Source organism: Rhea americana, unplaced genomic scaffold (assembly GCF_003343005.1).
Source record: "Rhea americana isolate MKP2758 unplaced genomic scaffold, rheAme1 scaffold_227, whole genome shotgun sequence".
NCBI classification, from domain to species: Eukaryota; Metazoa; Chordata; class Aves; order Rheiformes; family Rheidae; genus Rhea; species Rhea americana.
In genome coordinates this window covers 97,696-110,382 of record NW_028186343.1, presented here as the reverse complement: position 1 = coordinate 110,382, position 12,687 = coordinate 97,696, and the positions used below count along the sequence as shown (strand labels likewise).

General features: G+C 45.4%; 1 protein-coding gene across 4 annotated transcripts in view; it reads right to left on the bottom strand.

The window, feature by feature from the left end:
• The window catches only part of LIMK2 (LIM domain kinase 2), a 34,030-nt gene that overhangs the window by 12,321 nt on the left and 9,022 nt on the right, over nt 1–12,687 (bottom strand). For 2 of the 4 annotated variants that reach the window (XM_085305768.1, XM_085305765.1), the window contains exons 3-6: nt 3,297–3,432; nt 1,900–2,009; nt 1,446–1,634; nt 869–974 (exon numbers count right to left, since the gene is read on the bottom strand). In XM_085305768.1, the coding sequence (XP_085161894.1) occupies nt 869–974; nt 1,446–1,634; nt 1,900–2,009; nt 3,297–3,432 (541 nt within the window). Of the gene's footprint in view, nt 1–868; nt 975–1,445; nt 1,635–1,899; nt 2,010–3,296; nt 3,433–8,408; nt 8,776–9,084; nt 9,202–12,687 lie in introns of those variants that run through there. The other 2 variants (XM_085305767.1, XM_085305766.1) reach the window with 2 other exon arrangements.

The following is a 12,687-nucleotide window of genomic DNA, read 5'->3' as shown; positions in this document are numbered from 1 at the left end:
AGGAACATGAACGACAACAGATAGGAGACACAGCAGAATGCTCCTCAGGATTCAGAGTAGCGAGTCCAGTGAGATCACTCCATAGCTGTGGTTTAGTTGCATACACCACAGCTGTCTACCAGACAAGTCAAGCTAGCTACACAGAAGTTCCTCATCCTATCCAGGTTCTCTTCTCTTCTGGTCAGCTACAAAAGACCAAACCCTTTTTTCTGAGAAGTGGCCAGAAAAACTACATGAATTTCCATCCTGAACAGTACCAGGAAAAAAACAATTTTGCAAAAGAATCATTAAACTACACAGAGATTTATCTGAGACACATCTGCTGTGCTCCTGACATCCTCCTCAATAGCAACAGTAAATAAAAACCTTGTGTAGTGAAGGTAATGGTGGTTTCACTATACCATTGCAACATCACTTGATATCTATATAAAACATTTACTTGTAAATACAGACACAAAACACACATTTTTTTGCAATGTGGAACTCATCCCTAGAGTCAGCTGAGCCTTTGTCTATTCAGACTTTCCTCTAAAGGGATCAGAGCACCASACTTCAATGGCAATATACAGAGAGTCTTCACAGCCCCTCTGTTCTTGGATGCCAGAGCTCTATACTTTCCTTATCACCTTCCCTCACCTTTGAATGCCATGAATTCAGAACCACATCCTAACTGCCTTTCCATCAGCTACATTTCCCTCCTCAGCCAGAAGGGGTAGCAAAGCTTGTCTTCGTACAGCACTAGGAATGAACACAAGCAATATGGATCTACACACAGACACTGTATATAGGGTGAGAGAACAGTGCCAAGAGACAGAAAAAATGTACAATGGCAGACAAGAAGAATTCTTCAGGACAGAATTCTACGCACCTCCTCCACCTGTAACGTACGAATAGGAGCTCCATTAATCTCCAGAATACGATCCGCAGGGTGGATGGCATTTCGGACATCTGGGCTGATGTGCATCCTGTTAACTCTAAACATGGGAGAAAGGGAGAAAAAGAAATGGAAGGRAAAAGTCAGTTTAGTCTGTTTTCTCAAAGACCACTTGGTTTCTGATGCCTCCCTTCCTACTGGTATTTTGAAATAAAGCAAAGTTAATCTACCAAGACAGAGTTACCATTACAGCAACTGGTTAAGTCTGAGCTGGTTTGGAGAGGGCTTTTCATTTGCCCAATGGCAAAAATTGCTAGTTCGTTACAATTCCCCAAATGTTGCATGTTCACTGAAGGAGACATCACTGAGAAAAAAAGCTACAATTTAAAGTTACCACAAGAGCAAAATGAAGATCAAACACAGATAGCTATTAGCTTCTGTATGCCCCTGTTGCACTGAGAAAGATTCCCATAGCAGTTAAAACAGCTGGCAGGACAGCAGCAGAAGTGGAAGTTTTTACCAACTCCCTCTGCAGAGGGACGCACCTAGCACGCAGCCTTGTCATACTCACTCTTTCACCTGGACTCCAGTGGCATAGCTGGAGCAGCCACCTTCAACAGACACAGAGAACCCCCTCTTGCCATCAGTCGCTGCCGGCATGGAGATGAGGGTCAGTGTATAGGGCAGCTGCTCACGCAGAGACTCAGTTGAATGTTTTTCTATCATCGGTGTTAGCACAATCTGGTTGTGGCATTTTCCACTAAAAGAAGCAGAGAAAGTCACCATGGCAGTGTCCCTCCTCTCCCTGCCAAACCCAAGCATATAAGTTCTCTTGTTGACCCTAAGCTATAATTTTTAGTGCTTACTCCCCTCTTTCCTCCCCTGAAAGGGAACTTCCTAGAGTTCCTTATCGTAGCACTAAACTGAACCATCCTGAGCCAGCTGACAGACCAGGGAATGTGGCTTACACACACAGCCAGGCACAACACAAATTTTCAGTGACGAAGTGTGCAGCTGCATCTTACCAGTAGAGACTGGAATGCTGCACAAGTGCGTAAGTRTCCCCATCTTCAATGATCACTTTGCAGCTCATACAGGCAAAGCACTCAGGATGATACTTGTATTCGCCTGCCACCTACACAGACAGAAAGGGAAGCAGCTTAGTAGAGCAAATATTCATCAAGGGATGCAGATAGAGCTTCCCTCTCATTAGTGTGTTCATCCAGATCAAGGCCAAGTAGTAGCTTTTTACTACAGAGTAGTATAAGCCCATTCTACCCTTCCTGAACCCCATCCTTGGCACCCTGGTCACAAAACTTCTCTGAAACAAACATCAACATGTGAAGCAAAGCTTGTTCCCCGGGAATCTCTGCTATATTTGGCAGTTGCTCAACAATAAAAAATACTAGTCTGCTGCAGCTTAGTAAACAAGATATTAAGCCTTCCTGTTCAGTTGCACTTGGCACAATAACTAATGTTATGCCTGAATTAGTAAGGCTGAAAGAGCTTTTTTTTTTTTTTTTTTTTTTTGTTGGGGTGGGGTTTAAAATTTTTTTTTTTTTTTTTTTTTTTTGGCAGGCAGGCAGTGTACAAATTCAGATACTTTACCAGCCAGCTGACAGGAAAAACACAAAACAAAACAAAAAAAAACCTCTGAAACTGAGGAAATAGAATATCTTTAAAGAATATTTTTATTAATTGATCTGGTGTGTTGTGTCCTTACAAAAACTTCCCCTATTGACAGTATTTTGTAAAGACTTCCACAGGCAATGAGAAATTGTGCTCTTCTCAGTTCTTCCCTCTGAGGTAGCAAACCTGTTACTGAGTACAATGATGCTTTTATTTAGGTCCTGGAAAAATAATGGTTACTTTCATTCCTGRTAGTTTTAAAGGTTAAGTTTTTGGCAAGGAGGGGAACATTCAGGTGAAYGCCATCTGTGCAGGTAGAAATCAATGCTTCAAGCAAGCAGGACTAACACTACTTCAGGACAAGTCTGGCCAGAAAGCCACTGTGGCCACAGCCCAGATGAAACTTGGATGACAACCTTACTCACAGCCAGAACCAGCACTGCTGCTTCTCCTGAGCTAAGACTCCACAGTGCCATAGAGAACCACTGCTTTGAGGGGCTGAGGCACTGTGCTGAAGCTGAACAGAAGTCCCCTCAGTCACCTTCCTATTTTGCATGCCCATGCATTTCAGAGCCATACTCCCATCACTTATATATCCTCAAAATTCCCACCTTTAAGAGCTGTCCCCACTCAGAATAAATCTATACCTCAAAGGTAGACAAAAAAGGCTAATTTTTAATCTCTTACACAAAAGCTGAGTAACAAGTAGAATATTAACATGAGTTTRGTTATCTGAATATAATATAATTATCTGAAGACAAGGAATTGAGAGCAAGCAGGTCAGAGTCCTTACCATCACAGGTCCAGTCATCAGCAGAGAGCAGCCATGGCAAGATTCCCCAAACTTCCCCCAGTAGTCTTTGTGACAGTACAGCTTCCCGTCTTTCTCATAGTACCAGTTAGTGAGGGGATCCTGACATTCAGAGCACCTTGAAGGAAACAAGGCAACAAGGTTCCAATTAGCAACAAGCCACAAACTAACAGAAAAGGTCCTCCCACGCACGGATAAAACTGACATCTCAACTGCAGCCTACCCCAAGCTGTTCTAGATACAGATGTACCAAATCCGCTTGCCAATGGATTTTCAGTTGAAGACTGGCACCAAAACAGGGTTTGTAAGGAGSGGTGGTATCAGCCACCACAGTTAGGAAAGATGTTTTCAGACACACGAAGTTTCAAATAGGTTCTCATTTCTTAAAACACATCAGTTGAAGTATTACATTGCCTTACAAATTTTGTTTCTCTTTGCAAACGGCAAGACCCACCTCTGCTTTCTCCTTCCTTCTTTGAGGATGCAAGTTTGCACTTGCAGAGTTGYCCAGCACATGGACACCTTCCCTGCCTCTCTACATAGTGTTTCTGCAGCATCACGCCATCTTGTGTCAGAGCACCTGTCTCTCCAGCCACTTTAGGAGGGAGAACAGAGAGGCTGGATCCACTTCCCTATGCAAGGCAAAGCCAGTTTTGCAGCAGCCTTTATGGAAAGCCCCTCTAATTTTCTGTAGGTAGCCCTCTCCAAAAGGTCAGCTGCAACATTATCCTTTTGAGGGAGAGCTTTCAAAGCAGCTTGCCCTTACAGCTCCACATATTTAATTCATCCCCCATTTCACTGTGATGAAAGTCTCCCACCTCTCTCCATCAATTTTTCTGCGCGTGCACACCCCACAAAACTCCCACACCCAAGTATGTCTCTAACTTCAGGAAGGGAGTCTCAAAACCCTTCAGACATCAGTGTTAGCCCTCTTTTCAACAAGAAACCATTATTAATCCTTTATTTACAAAAAGCAAGGGAAGAGATGCAGCAATGGTATTGCAGATACCATTTCAGCAAGTCAAAAGCAGAACCCAGATCTTCAGGTTTCCTGGACATACACCACCCTGCCTTAACAGGACACACTGGGCAGGGGAGTTCACCTTCTTCAAGTTTGCCACACAGAGGTGTGACTGAATAGAGAGATAAGGCAGAGACAGGACTACACTCCCTTAGCAGTTGCATCACTATAAATCCTTCCACTAGCCCTGGGCAGCACGTTCTCAGACTCACCAGGAAAACTAGCGTGGCAAAGGCCCTTTCTGAGTGCAGAATGGAAGTCAGGTTAGTCACCACTAGCCACGTTTCGAAGGAACACCTACAGGATCTGTGTCTTTGTCAGCATGATGCTTTCCCAAAGATGAAAGGAGGAGTTTCTTCTGCTCCCACAACAACTGGCTCAGCTACCACGCTGGGGGGGAAGCCATCACGTGGCGGGGAGTTTTCAGCCAGGAGTGTGCCTCCCCACAGCACCAAAGGCACTGCAGTCAGCTAGCAGGGTGGGGGAAGCACTTTTTTTGTGCTTCTATGTCTAAGGTGAGAGCTACTGTTGGCTTCCTGACAGCTTAGTTGTGCGAAGACATTCCTTGCAAACTCCACCAGTTCGTAATGGGCACACTGATCTAAGGAGTAGGTTGTGCTCCAACATAGAGAGCTATTTGCTGAGACTGCAAAGCAACAAGGTGAAGCTGCACGTAAGTAGCCTATAGTTTGAGGGGAAAACACACCTCACGAGGTATTTAGTGCCGTACCCTATCCTCACAAAAGCTGCTCCTTCCAGTGTATTTGGTTTTTATAGTGTTTGTTCTCCCAGTTAAGGATCTCCAAATCCTCCCCCTACTCCTTTCCTAAGTGATGGGAAAGGACATCAACATGTGCAACAGCCCCCGCCAGTCGTGTCTGAGGCAGGGGGAGCAGCGGCTTCTTACGCTAGGATGCAGGGTACACTCACCATTGCACCTCAGCCTCGGGGCGCTGTCAGGGTCACACCCTGCTAATGGCACGCAGGAGACCTGGAGGCCATTCCAATGCATTTTGCCTTCCACCACTTGCCTTTGGCTTTCATTTGCAGTAAATACCCCATGCTGAATGATCAAGTAGGTGAGTGGGAGGGAGAACAGAGCAAGTGGAGGCTAACAGCAGAGATTTCTATCAGCTTGTGGCAGGAACATCTGGCTGAGCATGGGCAAATCGGATCCCGCGCGCTCAGCCGACTGCTGCGTGCATGCCTGTACCAGTGCACGCTCCAGAAGCGATTACATCTTCAAACAGGGAGCTGTGACCAGACCTGCACTTGGGATGCAAACAGCAATACTGGAGACAGAGGACTGCTTCACCACTGCTTAGGACTTGTCCTTCCAATCAGGTAGGTGAGGTTTTTTGTCTTGTTTTTAGTACTTTTTGATTTTTWAAAAAAATGCAGTACTTTCCCTTCTTCATCCCTCTCCAAGTTCCACTTCAACCACTTCCTTTTCTCCCTAAGAAAATCACAAAAGCAACACTTCTGCACTTGATTTTGACTCCAGAGGACCATGTGCATGTGTCCCCTCTTCACTTTTCCCGTATTTCTTCCCAATTTGATCCAACCTTGCAGCACTCAATCAGTTTGCTTCCATCCGGAAATAAGCACTGGTATCTAACTTGCGACATACCCACAGCAAAACGAAGGTGAGGGGGTGGAGTCAGCAAGCAGTCAGCTCTTTGCTATGCAATTAAACAAATCTGGGCAGGACAAGTTTGCAGCTCAAGGCTCAGCACCCCACCCAGGGCAGTGAGGCTACAGGAACAAAGCACAGCCAGGCGCTGCGGATGCTACATGCTGCTAATTGGTCTAACTGGCTACTTCATTAATCACATTAATCAGCAAGAGGACATTGCTGTGGCCCACACCACCAAACAGCACCTTCTGCTGTTATTTACCATGCGTTCTGCAATGCAGGAAAGGCTCCAGATTTGTCATTAYGGAGAACTAATGGACAACACGCGTAGTTATAAGAACTGTTTCAGTGCCTTCGCCCAAGCGATAAAGGTGCCGTGTGAYTGCCCCACAAGACTCAGTGGACAAATATAGCAGAACCTCACCACAGAAGATAAGAGTTATTTACTCCTTGCTTCCCCTCCTCACTAGAAAGCATGGCACTACAGCACTGCCATTTCCAGGGCTCACAGCAGCCAAGACAGGACCACTATCACATCTGGGGCAATAAGCAAGCTAGTATTTGGCAGTTACCACAGTTAGAAGAAAGGAAGACTTCTTGCTCCTCTATCTTTTAGATTAGAAACTGCTAGTCTTTTCCTAAATTAATTGCTATTTTTCTTACAGAGCAACAAAGCATGGTAATAAGAGTTTCTTGGAAGACTGGAAGCAGCCACACTTGACACGTTTCCTCTTGCTGTCAGTCCCTGTTCTCAGATCGGTGGGACTCTTCACTGATTATACGGTCCCATACACTGTGATCCTTCATTTCYCAGCCTTGGCAATTGAGAATAAATTAGTTTGCCTCTGACAGCCATCCTCCCAGAGCTACAGGCAGCACCTGAACAGCTGTGTTCAGCYCCAGTGCTCAGACACACAGCAGGTGCAGAAAGAGTCCACAAATCGCTGCTTGATGGCTGCTCYGTTTTGTGGGGGGTTGGAGGAGGATCAGGTCACAACAGGTAACCAGCCTGGTTTTCAGCAAGAGGGAGATTCAACTGATGTGGCAAGCATCTCTTTTACATCTAAACGAAAGCCAATACCCTCACGGAAGCAAAGACCTCCCTGGCACCAAAGAGAATGATCCCTTTGAAAAGGGCTCATTAATAAAATCCCCCCCAGACTGTCAGGCTAGATCAGTTAATGCTAGACAGGCAGCAAAGAGCTGCGGCTCCRATTCTGCAGGCAGGGCGGGGGCAGGACAGCAGGCTGCAGACTACAGCCTAACCCAAAGGCTGCTAGGGTGAGAAGTGTGCGCACTGGCTACATAGGAGACAACCCTGATTATGCAAAATCATCTCCATATCACTTAGTACAAGGTATATCTATGGCTCTGCATGGCTAAGCACATAGCCATAAGCCACAGCATGTATATTCACAAAGTTCTGAGTAGCAAAGGGCTGCTCACTTCCCTTTTTCTGAAAGCAGGTGTTTTTCCAGAAGGTGCCCAGATAAGCTTAGCAATTTGCACTACAGTAGATACTCCTACGAAATGGGAATCTGAGTCCTGAGCAGTTCCTAGATTGTTTTAACAAAAATCTCCTTACCCCTAAATTTAGTACTAGAGTGTTTGCACGAACAGGATCAATAACAAGAGGCAAATATTAGGGGTGGGGGGGGAGAGGAGGGAGACAACGAAACTGCCGGCCTTGCCTTTCCCAACCCATCCACCTTATCAGCACATCAGCAGTCAGCCAGCATCATGGCTGTGTCAAATCCCACTAAGAGTTTTCACCATGGTGATACAACGCAAGCAAAGCTTTATTCTACAGCGAACACCTTCCTCAAGCTTTATTTGTTTGGCCAGACTAAGAAAGGATGGTAATATAAACCAAGTATCACGGCATAAGAATCCTTTCCATGCAAATGCAGTGTACTGCAAGTTCCTAGTTACCTGCAAAGTATTTGATTTCTTTTCTCAAACAAGATTATATACTGCCTCGCTGCAGATTACATCACCTTCCTGAACATGCAACGGCGGCATGTGGCACTCTTTCACCCTGCACTATGCTCAAGCACACGTACTACTGGCAGAGACACTAGAAGGAACAGCCATAGCAGTCGCAATCCTCTGGCACGGGGGGCAGAGCAGGCAGGGGTAAGGCAGCGTCCACAGTGTTGCTCTGCCAGGGAGCCTGTTCATCCGGGCTACGGGGACACGGCCTCACCACCCAGGTGCCGTTCCTTCCTCCCAGAGGGGGGGGCAACAGAAGTGGGCAACAAGGCTCTTCCCTGTCTCCTGCTCAGGGCACGACAGGCTCACAGCCTGAGGCCGGCTATTCCCYGCACACTAGCACTGGACTTCATTCTTCACACCTTGCACACGTAACTGCTTACACAGCATTACAGGGGAGAAAGGCGAATTTGAAGCTTCACTGCTAATCCCACGCAAGACTTACCGAAAGGGATCCTTGGAAGTGAAGTAAGCTGGGGCAGACAAGTAACTTCCCATCTTCAACACTGGATAAACCGGCTCAGCCACAAACCTGTCCAACAGCCTGTGAACAGCTCTGTTCTGCCAACATGGCAGCAGCAAGTGCTCATTTCATCTTGCGCTGATTCAGATACCTCATCGCTCTTTGAAGCTGCCCAAGGAATGCCAGGTCTCTCGGCTGCTCATTCCTTCTCAGATTTTTCCTGGCTCCCATGGTTATAACCATCTTCTCCTGCACTCAGCAGCCGCTGCACCCTTGGGAAGGATAGAATAACTGCTAACCGGGCTAGTTGGACATGCTTCTGCAATAGTTCTTATGAGCTCTGCTGCCTGCTAACTATTGTCAAGTTTTCCCTTCTCTGGTTCCACCCAAGGGTGGGAGGGAGGGAGGAGCCATTGCAGGACAGCGGGTGGCTAAGGAGACTGAATAAGCTCTAATAAGCTCTACTTCTTCACAAGGGGAGGAGCTTTAATAAGTGCTGAAAGGTAACAGCTTTTGCCAAAGTAAGAGCCAAGTGCATTAATATGAAACTACTCCGTGCAGCAGCGTTATGTTCTGATGGAGAAGTTGAGGAAAGCCGAGTCTGACAAAGACTGCTAGCAAAGTCTCCAAACGCATCAAATTAATGTTTACTACATACCTTCCTAAATCCCACATAGCGAGCTGGGATATACCACCTTCACAGTGCCATCACCTCATTTGCTCTGCTTGCAGAAGGTAACTCCAGTGTGCTTTATCCAAAGAAAAATAACTTTCTTTCCAACACTGTTTTAGCACAGAGACCACTGTGATCATTTAACTCAGTCTTCATCTCCTGAGTGAAAGCTGAGAGGTATAAATCAGACCAGACAAGTATTCTCTCCTGCTTGCAGGACACGTAGCTATATCACTTTGCTTACTCTGAAGCCAAGCGTGATCTCTAGTGGCCTAATCAGCTAAAGCCGTTTRCAAGACATTCAGAAATGCAACATACATTGCTACACTGAGCCCTCCCATTTTTGTACAGTCAGCAGAGCCTGGCATGCCTGAACACAGCCTGAAAAATCACGCTATGTTCCAGAGGCAAGAGTACTAAAATATGCTTTTACTGGAGATGCTCATCTCAGCTGGCACACTGTTCGAGGGACGCTTGGGGCCTGGACAATGAGGCAGCCTTGGCTGCAGGTTTGACAGCTGGTGCTAGCTATTTCAGTAAGCAGAAAGCCAGGCAGCCTTCTAGCTTTTTTTTTTTTTTTTTTTTTTTTTTTTTTTTTTTTTTTTTTTTTTTTTTTTTTGGCAAGGGCAAGGGCAAGCAGCAGCCACATTTTTGGAGAAAAAGAAATCATCATTTTCTCCCATTCAGTGCTGTTACTAAGCCTGGCTGTAAAAGTGCAGTGAAAGCCAGTGCTGCAGAGCCCGATGCGGTTGTCAGTTCCAGCACGGGTCTAATTCCTTCTGACATTTCACACAGCCCTGCTGGAAGCAGCAGCCCGGTGAGTCTGTGTCTAGGAATGCGCTCTGGTCTCCCACATTCTCTATATGTTGCACGCTGAAAAGGGGCCAGCATTCCCGGGCCAGCACTCCCCTGGCTGTCGGCACCACCCCACGACACACGCGTACCTCGGGCGCGTCACGGAGCCCCTGCCCGGCATCACCTACAGACAAAAGCTTCTCCCCACGGCCCTGCTGCCACGGGCTGAGCTCCCACCAAGGGGGATTCCACGTGACCCCATAAATCCCAACCCTTCAGACAAAACCTTTGAAGATTTGATTCACAGATGTGATAAGCAGCCAGCTAGTCTGTGAATGAAGCCAGCAGATAAAGCCTAACTTCAAAGTAATAAAAACCACCCAGACAGCTAAGCAACTGGAAAGGGATTTTGTTTGAGACTTCCTTAAAGCCAAAGGACACACAGCCAAATGTCTATTCAAACAGGAAACATCTTATCAAAGTAATTTTACTTTTGTAGCAAGTCCCAGCAGCAGTCAGTAAAAGTTAGTTTTTCCTACACAAAATTCTCTTATGTTACTTCAAGCTTTTTTAAAAAAATAAAAAATAAAATCCTCCCTATGACCTACTTGAGAACACAACAGCCCTGATAAGAGGGCTCTGGAGAAGGTGTTGATCTATTAATTCACTATGTCAAAGTCCAGGTCTGTAGACTGTACTTCAAAAATACAGATAAACAGGTGGCAGAGGAGGTGGGGAGAAGAAAATTCTTTTCTATAGTTTTACTGATACTATCCTGAGCATCAAAATACATTGAAGTAAATTTATTTTTGACTAGCCAAAGTCAGATATCAGCATCTTCTCTCTTGCAAATGCTGACAGCACTTCCACTACAAACATGCAGCCATCATAAGCAGTTACCCTCCTTACTATGACTTGAATTCGTATATTCATTGTTTGGGCTTTTATCTCTGATAAATATATATACACACATATATAAACATAAATTTATGTGCCAAATAAAGGGAACAAATGGAAAACCCAGACAAGGACTTAACAGGAAGTTTATTGCAAATTGAGTCTCAAATTCTCATAGCTTTTACAGTTTTGTTCCAGTTTCATGGTGTCTACCAACGTGTTTGTATACAGAGGCATTGCTCAGCATATCTCCAAACCTAACACCTGCAAACTTATCCTGGCACAGATGGGCAGTTCAGGATGCCCACGAGACTGTTATAAACTGGGGAAGAGCCACCTGCTTGATGCCTGAAGAGGCTGCAGCAAGTCTTTGTTTTCTTTGGTACAATTTGGAGTCATTCCAAATACTTCAATGCAATCCCAGCACCTCCTTGTATTTCCAAGGCAGTCACATTAGCGCATGTTTTGCTGGTGTTGAAAGACAGAGCCAACTCCTGACATCAGTTGCTGAAATAAATACCATTTCAACATGCATTCACCTGTGAGTGAGAGTTCTTGCACACAGCTCTTAAGCTAAAATGAATAGCGAAGCTCAGCTCATTTACTTCATTGCATCTTACTTCTAAACACAACCAGAACAGAACCAGAACTTCAGACCAACACAGCCAGATGGAGAGGTAGTTTCTCTCCCCTCCATACTTGTCTAATGGCTGTAGATCTCATGAATATCTGTAGGCCAGGAGGCAAACCACAGCAATTCAGCCTGTTGAAACTTCATTATTTACAGAAGCAGTGACTTCTCATCTGTAAAAGCAGCATGGCACCTACGGCAATTAAGAGTGGCACTTACACCACTGCTTCTTCATTTGCTTCCTAAGTCCCTGCCTTTGTCTTTGCAGACTGCTAAACTCCTCAGGGAAGGATCCTGTCGCATTCACGTGGAAGCCCAGAATTACTCATGCAGCTCAGTATGTGCTAATTAAATTGACACAATAATGGTTTGATAACAGTGCCCTAAAGGACAAGCTGCACAAGTCAACTAGCAAAGTTCAGACTGGAAAGCCCAGCTCCTCTTTAAGGAGTTGTCACCGACGTCCAGTAGCTGCGAGACTCCTCTGAGGAATGTGGCCGCTGCCACCTGCAAAGTATTTCATTGTTACTTAGGACTGTTAAGCTCCTTAACTCAGTTCTTGGTGATCTGTGTGCAAACATGCACTTAGCAAGAACTTCTCCCTTAAATCATGCTATCAAGCTAGCCGCTGAATTTCAATAACAACGAAGACACCATTAAAATGGCATTCCCAAGAATGTGCAGGATTAGTAGAGAGGAAAGGTTCAAGCATCAAGCTTCCACTTCTAAGACCCTATCCTGAGCTGTCCATAACTGCCACAATCTGGAGAAGAGGAACCCAGGAAGAAGAGAAAATTCTCACCTTCCTGCTTCTACAATAATTCAACTCCCCTCTGCGATAGCCAGTATTCCCCTTGCTCTCCAACTCAGCCACTGTTTGTTCAAACCTGACCGCCTTCATAGAGAAAAGCTACGGGAAGCTTTGAAGCAGCAGAGGTCCTCACATTCCAAATTCAGCTTAGTATATACCTTTACTTAAGTCTTTATTTGTCAGCATAGGCATATTTCAGTTTCATATTCTGTCACTATAGATTTATTTGTCCTGTTGTCTGTGGGGAAGAAGCAGCTCTTGGAAAATGAAGGCTTATGCCAAACCATTCACACCACCAGAAGTGATCCAAAGTTTAGAAGAGACAGCCTATGAAAAAGAAGCTAGAACTAGAGCTTATTTAGTCTAGGGGAGCACATGATTGCTGCTTTCAAATATGAAAAGGTTACTCGGAGAATAGGAGGAGGAAGGGGGAATTTTCTTTTTTTTTTTTTTT